We start from the raw sequence: 9,482 nt of genomic DNA, 5'->3' as shown, positions 1-9,482 counted from the left end.
ATCTTGACTGAACTATCTCTGAGACAAGTGGAGATATTTACATATCCACATTTACATATTTACAATGATCTTGTGTGATGTGAGAACAGGACAGAACCAAGCATAGAGCCTCGAGGTATATGAGTTGTTAACTAATACAACGTGAATGCCTTCCGGCAGTTTAAGAACAGAGGATCTGCCCGGAGCTTTTTACTGTGCTTTTTACCGAATGACTGTTTTTGATACACTTTAAGCTAGAATTTAAGTTAACACTAACCATATCACAGCAAAGTTCTATGTTACAGGCACACAACTTGTATTGGCAGATGTTTCATTTGGAGGGTTGTAAAAGATCTTGGACTATATTGTTTTGGATTAAATATTTCTTAGTGTGATAATCAGTTTGATATGTCAAGGCTGTATTTTAAGAACCAAGCAAACAAATGGAAAAACAAACTTGCTTGTGAATTATTCATTGGTCAGTGAAGCAATGTGGTCTAAAGATATATTATATTCATAGGAAACAGCTCTTTAATGTGCAGGCACTACATACTTTTGAGCTTCTCAGAGATGCTGATAGGCAGTGATGAGTCACTCTGTCCGGACTGTGGCGCGTGTCTCAGCCACTGAGTAGCAGCACTACGAGCATGACACAACACAGCTTTCAACACCTCTCAAACAACTGTGGAGTAACATAGGCATGAATGCTCCAAGCAGAGTTGTGGGGCCCCTGGGCCATTTAAAACGCTTATTACTCTTATTGCGATTCTGTAAAGGGGAGTAGAGATGAGCTAATGTGAGGGTGAGTATGTAATGTTTGGTTCCTGCTCAAAGAGCATTACCTTCTTTACATCCTGTGCAAACCTTCTCATCAAACACTGACAGATATTTACTCTAGTAGAAGACTCAAACACATTCTTTCCTTACATTCAACTTGTTGACATGAAGAACTTTTATGTTAAGCTACAATATAAAACATAACAAAACCAAACAAAAAAAACAATACCACAAGCATTACAAATTAGACACTACCATATCTTTGAACATATGTCTGCAGACATGCATGCAGACACACACCTGCAGCTGAGGTACAATAAATGTCTGATTCTTTCTTTATGGGATTCCTTCTCCCAAACAACCTCTGAAGCCTCAGCTGCACCAGGCCCATGTAAGCTTACAAAATGGAGAAATGTCTATGACATCATCAGTATGAGCAAAGTCTGGGGAAGCAGATAAGGGTCAACGCATCCTCTGGCCATGAAGTTAGCCCTGACTGTTTGTGTGTTTGAGGACTACCTAGTAACCACTGGGTGAATCTGGTCCTCAGAGAACAGTAGCATCTGTTCGCTGATGTTGTTGGTGTGGACTTGACCACCCTCAAGAGTACAATATAGAGATACTGAATCATCACGCTTTGACCAGCCAGGTGACAAGTATATTAGGTGTTAACACACCAGTAATGTTGATGTAATGGTATAAGATGTGCATAAGCAGGGTAGTGACCATCACTTTCCCTCCTTCTCTCTTGCCTTCTTTCTCACCTCTCCTCTTGCTCTCACCTCATCCTCCTTCCCTTGCTCTTAGTCATTTTGAATGTCAGTATTTTGTTTTTCAAGGTCATGCCCAGTGGAGCGGAGAATGGCAAATCAGTGGAGAAACAGAACGAATGGTGCCAAGCCACAGTCTTTTTTCCTCCCCAACCCCCCCAAAAAACACGCCAATGGTTCCCCCTCCCACCTCTGCCTTACCTCAAGCTCACACGTGTATAGGGGGTATAAATGGAGGTATTAAAACAGAGTGATTCAGACAACAAGTTACAGAAAGAGAAAAGATGGCAGGACAGTGGATGACGATCTTGATTGGTGTTTTGATGTGGATGAATTGCTCAGCAGCTCCTACCGAATGCCACTTCAACGCTCAAGGTGAGATAAATCCTTTTATATCTCAGATGCAGATGAGTCCGGAAACAAAGTATTTTCACTAATAGATTGCATTGTGTAGGTATAGTATTCAGTCCTGATTAAATTAGGCAGCGAACCTTAGCGTGACAAGCCTTTATGGAATCAACTGATTAATTCATGCAGAGTCTTTTGCAGAAATTATATTACCTTCTGCAAAGTCAAAGGCATAATGCATCTTTTTGATAGCTAAATGCTTTCTCCTCTCCTCTCTTTGTACCTACAGCTCTGTGTGAGTATGAGGGAAAGCACTACTTGTTGGGTCAGAGCTGGATGGAGACGGGGTGCATTCAGTGCACCTGTCTACACCCTTTTGGGGTGGGCTGCTGTGAAACGTCAGTGACCCATTTCTTTCTTAATCAAATCTAATCCTAAGCCTTGTGTATTGACAGCATTTTTTAAAAAAAAAATTGAAATAAAAGCTGATCTCTCTTTATGCTCAGTGTGCAGCAGCCAGTGGACTTCCCACCTTGGTGCCAGGTGCGAGTTGAATCTGTAACCTGTAAGGTGAGCTTGGTGCTGACCTCTGATCCACGTCTGCCCTGCAATCCAGGAGAAGGGAACATTGTGGACCCCAGTCATGGAGAAATGAACATTAAACTAGCAGGTTAACAAGACTAAAAAGCAATTGAACCATCTGCCAAGCCTGCACTATGCCTGTCTGCCTGAGCTGACCTTGTGCTTTACCTGTAGGATCTGTATTGATACAATAACTAATATTAGCTTTTTATCTCTCTAAAAGATAGATAAACTGGTTGGTAGTGCGCTGCTCTTGTCCACAGGTAATGTCTTTTCCCTACGTTAATCACTATTGGTTTTATATCTTGCCTGACTATGCATTGACAAAAGAATTCTCCACAGATTTGGTAATAGTTGCAAATGTTTGCCAGCGTTGGCACATGTGATTAACCTGTAGTATTCACTATGAAGTTTGTGACACAAATAATAATGCCTAATCAGCATTTACAGACAAATAATTTTTTGTGCTATATTGGATTGGTACTTACTCATCTTCCATTACATTGATTTAATTCATACTTATCTACTCTAATAGCATGGTCATAGGATGTTAATATTACCTAATGCACTATTGTAAATATTCAGCTTTGCATCCACTTCTTATATATTACAGTTTGATTTTGAGTGTACCATTTCATATTTACCCAAATAAAATACATTAAAGTAACCCTTTGTCGGTTAATGGTGGTGGGGAGAAAACAAAATACATTTCTGATTTCACTCTTTTTATTTAAGAGTTCAAAACACTGTTAATAACTGCAATAAAGAATCTGTCAGCTTGTCACATAAAGAAATGTACACTGAAAGAAGAAGAAAAAAAAATATAAGAAAAAAAAGCAGCTCTGCAGTGGGGAGTTCATATAAAATCACATACACTTACCATTAATAGGAACATCTGTACACCTGCCCATTCATGCAGTTATTCACTCACTTAGATATTTTTTACCCCACATTCAGATCATAACTGAAGCTCTTGAGCTTTAACTGTGTTATTGTACTGTTTTCACCTGATTGGCTGATTAGATACCTGCATATGTTCCTAATAAAATGTACATTAGCACCAAAGGCTGGAATACAATAAATATGGAAAAGGTCCAATGTTATAGCCTGAAATGTTCAAATCAGGTCCACATACACACAGAACATAAGACAAATAAAAGACCAGAAATGCTGCTGGTTTTGATGTGAAAACCTAAATAAAGGAAAATTACACAACACAATACACACACACAAACACACACACACACACACATGATCAATTCAGATATTGATACTATTTGTCCCTGTGAACTGAGAAACATATGAAGCCAGTGCTGGATTGGTGGGAAGCACTTTGATTGGCAGGTCCCAGCTGAAGGTGTCCACATCCACTTGCTCTGCGCCAGTCCATACGGTGACTTCTGATTGGTTCTGAAGAACAGTAGGCAATTCCACTGGCTCTCTTGCTGTGACGAATTCAAAGTGTAGACGCCATCTTAGGGTTACTAAAGTGAGGGAAAAGTACAGGCTTTTCAATTTATCATCATCAATTTATCCACAGTGACGTTTGAACTCCTTATTAGGCTTAAAAATATCTTCTAATATAGAAAGAGATAATCTGCTTATATTCATAGCAATACTACAGAAAAACTCTGCTCCAGGATTCTTATTTACATTCTAAAAGTATAAGCAATAACCCAGGGGTATTCAACTAATTGTTGTTCAAATGTGAAAAGTTCAGGTAGAGAGGACTAGCTAAGCAACTAACATGACTAGAAGAGATTCTGAACAGGTGAGACGTGTTTTTAAATTGATGTGGAGTACAATAACGTACAATAACATGTAATAACGTACAATAACATGTTCTTTTAATGACCAATCATCTATAAACCTTTTTAAGTGAGCCATGTCACTTCACTAATCAGATCAGAGTTATGTTTAGCCATAAGCGCTGAACTACGGCTAGTGTGTTTTATATATACATTGATGTACTTTGGTATAGTATTTTTTGAATTCTTTTCTGGTTAAAAACAGACAAATAGATTGGTGGCTGATGACCCCAGATATAGTTTTTAACAGTAGTTTTTTTTATGTTAAATGGAACTTTTACAGGTTAATTACTTCTGTTGTGTACTTGCTTCATACCAGGTCAAAAAAACGACAGTGTTAGAACTGAACAAGAATCTGAGCTAACCGATATCAGTGGTGAAACCGGGTGTAACGTTGAGAGGTACAGGCAGGGAGAAGTGGCTGGAGGCCGTGTGGAGGCAGGACTCTAGATGCCGACCGTGACTTGTGACACTGACCGCCTGAGCTGGTCGCCTCTGATATTGCTCAAGGACCTCCTCCTCACTCTGCAGACTCACTGAGTACTGAGATCACATGCAACACAGAGGCAAGATTAGTGCACAGACAAACACAAGTATGAGACGACACATGACACTCCTTAAAGAAACAAATCAAAAGAAATGTGAAATTTGTCTGCAAGAAGTCGCAGTTTCAAGAAACAAAACATTTTAAGCTCTTTGAGCTGGATTTGTATTACCAGAGGGTTGATAGTGACATTTGTACAGATTTAACAGGATACATTGAGCAAGATTAAGTATTTGTAGGATTTGCCTATGTAGCTTGAATTGACAGGTCAACATCACGAGACACACCAAAAAAAAAACAAAAAAAAAAAACTAGAAGTCTATTACAGCTCACTGAAATTTATGTAATTTATGTAACAGCAATTTATGACAGAATTATTGCTTTTAACACATTTTAGATTTGTACTGGATTGAAATCAACAATCCTGTCGGAATCTCTCAAATTACACCACCACATGCAAAATAAACCCGACTTGAATTGAATTTAGATAGTGATTATTTTTAATAATTCATTTAACCTCTGTGATTAGTTGCACTCGTTTATGCCACACTCTTTCTGAGCAATACCAGTGCCTTCAACAAAAAAAAGCCTCATAGAATCAAAAGCGAAAAAGAATGAATTTTTCCATGTGATCTGTACCTGTAGACATGGGATATCTCCCTCTGAATAGTTAAATGTGCCAATGATGTCCTCTCCTAGTCTGTACACAGTCTTAAAGATACAGAATTTGGCCACCTTTCCTCGCATGTTAGTGATATTAAACAGATCTATAGAGGAGAAGAATGTTGATGTAAATTATTTGCCAAAATATGATGTGTCTCAAAAAGCAAATACAGTAACATGGAAAAAAGATGTCACTGACGTGGACAGCGACGTGAGGTAGTGATCATCAGCATGTCTAGTGCTCGCTCCAGTGGTCGTGTGTCTCTTCTTCCTCCCTCCTCCTCTTCCAGGAAGGGGTTTGTGGGTGATACTTCCTCATCCTGTAGGAAAGGGGGTTCAGGCATCCCTAGACCACACAAATCACAATTACACAAAACTAATGGTAGACATTACCCACTAAAAGGAATACTATCTTTATGTATAAATTAAAAACTAATCTCAAACCACATGCTATTCTGGCAATTCATTTTTTGCGTAAATAATATTTATGTTGCATATTTTGCCCTGAATTATGACCGTGAAGGTATCAGAATATTAAAAAAAGGCTGAAAGGCCTAATTAATGATGCCCCTGTTGATCTCCAATACAATATTTATGAATATGAAACATACCATGCAGAACGAGCACTCTGAAGGGGACACGCAGCAGCTTGATTGGAGAGTTGACCCTCTGACAACCAATTGTAAGCTTGTACACGTATTTCACCGCCTGACCACGAAAACTAGGAGGGCCGTCCATGGGGACGAGCTCACTGTAAGTGTCTGTACCCGAGAAGAGCATAAACCGACAAGTTAAGAGTTGTGAAAGAGGGAATGGAAAAGAAAAAAGAAGACAGAATGGCATACTTGTGGAATGTTTACTATACACATTTGACTAGTAAATCTTTGACTCCATCTTAAAGCAGATTAAATCAGCTGCCTACAGGTTTTACTCTCTCCAGGGTCTAGCCGCAGGTCACAGAACAGGATCTTGGGTGGAGTGTCCAGCATGCACTGGCCTCGCTCTCCTAGTGATGCAGAAAAAAAAAAATCATCATGGCTCAAGAGCAAAAACAACCCAAGGATCGTAAAACAAAGTGAAACATATCCAGAGCCGACTGTGTCAAACCCTGCATTCTGATCCCACAATAATGGGATCAGAAAAAACAGAGAAATTCTAAAGCTTCATTATTAAAGTAAAGCTAAAATATTTGAGAACTCTTCTATGAAACAAAAAGAAGATTGTTTTCATGCCAGGCAGGAAAATATGCTGGAGTTCACACAAATCCAATCCTCATCACACGATCCCTCAGCATGTTTATTTAAACCCCATCCACGTAGGCAAGATATTACAGCCAATATTTCCACCCAAATGCTGCAATGATCATTTGTAGGAGGATAATCTATAAAAGTAGCTGCTAGTGTTACCAAGAAACCACAAAATGATCCATGTTGGAAAAGACACTGACTGTTGCTGTGGGTGGAGATTCCTTCCTTAAATATTACATAAATATCACCTCACAATATCAACAAATAAATGTTCCCATATTAAATAACAACATCCTTTCGAAGTCCATTTATAATTAGGCTTAGATGATGTGCAGTGTGCATAAGATGTCTTAGTCCTACTATAAAAACTATAACATATTAAAGTACACTTGTTGATATACATAAACACCTTCTGACTAATCAAATTTGAAAATTCTGTGCTGTGTTCTAATGACAAAGATGAGTGCAGATGAGATTCTGACGGTCAGAAATGGTTCCTACAGTCTGGATTACATGGCAGCTATGTGTTTATATAGTATCAAAGTGTTCAATAGAGAAGTAGACTAGCACACTTAAACTAATTTATAAACCCAGTATAAATTTTAGTTTACCAGAAAAAAAGATGTAAAATAAACACAAAGTATTTAAACAATTTGCAAATGTTAATTCTGAATTTTTTTTGTAATCATGCTGAGCCAAAAGAAGGAAGTTATTTTACAGTACAGATAACACCACAGACATGTTGCGTCCATATAAGTTGTAAAGCTGCTCTAGTAACACGAACGCCTTCTCATAAGTGTTATTTGGTGTGTTAGTCTTGAAGAACCTGGAGCAAAAGTGCTTTGAGCTTGAAATGGGTCTCACCTCTGCTGGGGATGAGCACAGTGTCATTTTCTGCCTGTACATCTTGCTTCGTGCCCTGAGTAGGCAGAGCCACACGGCTCTCACTGGCATGGAACTGGCAGTGGATCTGAGCACTAGCCCATGCAAGCATCTCGCTAAGGATTACAAAAACATCAACAGGATATTACACATTATAAATTGTAAATGTTTGTAAATGTTGCATGTCATTCTATGGAAGTTATGGTCTATTTGCAAAACTCTGAAAACTACCAGACAGAAACAACACAGCGTTATTCCTTCATCTGGTCTAATTCTGCCTGTGCATCATATGGTGAGAGATTATACTTGGTACAGAACAAAGCATTTTGTCAGATAAAAGATAACATCCTGCTTATTAAAACAGGCTGCTTCAAAATACAAAAATACAAATTTAGCAGCAACAGAAGCGATTGCAAATGTCCATCTTTCTAGTACATCACTTAGTGCCTCTCTGCAAAGCATCATAAGTCTAACAATAACATGCCTTAACCATCTGTGCTCTGTTTTCATGTGTATAATCTACACTATATAATGAAACCTTTGCAGACACCTGATCACAACACTCATATGTGAATTTTGTACATCTGATCTGACATTTAGTCTTCCCTTTGACTTTGAAACACAGCTGTGAGGATTTGTTGATTAGCTGGATTTTTCCACAGGGGAAAAGTTTAACGCTACAGCATGCAAAAAAAAACAACTCCTACAATCACAATGTACGTATGCAATAGTCTGGGGAAGACCAGCATATGAGTGTGAGGTCCAGGTGTCTAAAAACCTTTGTCCATAAAGTGTATGTTGTGTTTGCTTCTGTTAATCGGGGTTAAAAAGTCTTCATACCTGCTGGCACTAGTGGAGAGGTGGGATATTGGATTAGTGAAGGTGATGAGACACTCCAGAACCTCTCCAGCCAGAAACACAGGCCCCCGAGCCATGGAGGCCACCACCTCAATCATCTGAGTAAAATACAGTTAAATCACCAAAACAACACTAAATACAAATCATTTGAGCATCACACTGCACTTATATAACTTTAAAATATACTTTACACACTGATTTTTACTATTTAACGACTACTGTGTTGTAGCCTAGTGATTAAGGCGTTGGGTTACAGAAGATCAGAAGGTCATGGGTTCGAATCCCAGGTTCACCAAGTTCCTATTGTTGGTGGCCCCTTAACAAGGCCCTTAACCCTCAATTGTTCAGTTTTATAAAATGAAATGACAAAAAAATTCTGGATAAAAGTTTCTGCTACATTTACGACGTTTACTAAATGCCGTAAATGTAAATAAATAACTCTGGAAAAAAAACAAACAAACAAATTCTCTGTACTTTATCTGCTATAGCATGGGCGCTAACTAGCCCATAAAAACAACAGCTTTTAATCCTCCTGGATTTAGTTTAAAGTTAGCACACATAAGAATAGCACCTACAACACCTTATACCTCGATAAAAGCAATAAGATTAAGAGTGTTATGCTCACTGTGAGGAAAGTTTCACGACTGAACCAAAACCGGCAGAAACGCTTTCGAGACCCAAAAACAAAACAAGCTGAGAACAAATTCAGATGTCCGAGTGTGACGTTTCCAAGAGTTTACAACACTTAAGACGAACTGTTATGGCTATAAATGCAATATATTCACAATGGTATTCGGGTAAATTACATAATACCGTGTCTAATCTAATTATTGTGAGTAAATATATCGTGATAATAATAATAATAAAAAAGAAACGTTTAAGGTTTAAACGCCTTATTTCCGGTATATATTTTGTTGGCCATCACGAAAAGCTCCGTGGCGATGTGCGACGTATAAGGAGTCGACTACAGACAAAAAAGGGGGAATTCAGGTTTTCTGTTACAAACACGAACGTCTTTTCCTTA

At 38.5% G+C, this 9,482-nt stretch overlaps 2 protein-coding genes across 2 annotated transcripts; one reads left to right on the top strand and one right to left on the bottom strand.

The window, feature by feature from the left end:
• Positions 1 to 1,810: 1,810 nt before the first annotated feature.
• Positions 1,811 to 2,549, top strand: msmp1 (microseminoprotein, prostate associated 1). The gene is made up of 3 exons (XM_060873500.1): positions 1,811 to 1,901; positions 2,164 to 2,272; positions 2,381 to 2,549. Exons 1-3 carry the CDS (start codon positions 1,811 to 1,813, stop codon positions 2,547 to 2,549), a joined length of 369 nt encoding a protein of 122 aa, XP_060729483.1.
• A 615-nt stretch (positions 2,550 to 3,164) lies between these two features.
• On the bottom strand, positions 3,165 to 9,356 carry rgp1 (GP1 homolog, RAB6A GEF complex partner 1). The gene is made up of 9 exons (XM_060874933.1): positions 9,084 to 9,356; positions 8,441 to 8,556; positions 7,583 to 7,716; positions 6,394 to 6,477; positions 6,083 to 6,232; positions 5,671 to 5,817; positions 5,448 to 5,575; positions 4,630 to 4,807; positions 3,165 to 3,940 (listed from the first exon to the last, which is right to left on the bottom strand). Exons 2-9 carry the CDS (start codon positions 8,554 to 8,556, stop codon positions 3,717 to 3,719), a joined length of 1,161 nt encoding a protein of 386 aa, XP_060730916.1. The 5' UTR covers positions 9,084 to 9,356; the 3' UTR covers positions 3,165 to 3,716.
• Between the last annotated feature and the right edge of the window lie 126 nt (positions 9,357 to 9,482).

The sequence above is a fragment of the Tachysurus vachellii genome, chromosome 7, assembly GCF_030014155.1.
Source record: "Tachysurus vachellii isolate PV-2020 chromosome 7, HZAU_Pvac_v1, whole genome shotgun sequence".
NCBI classification, from domain to species: domain Eukaryota; kingdom Metazoa; phylum Chordata; class Actinopteri; order Siluriformes; family Bagridae; genus Tachysurus; species Tachysurus vachellii.
The sequence above is the reverse complement of the archived record's forward strand: the minus strand, read 5'-3'. Positions and strand labels throughout refer to the sequence as shown.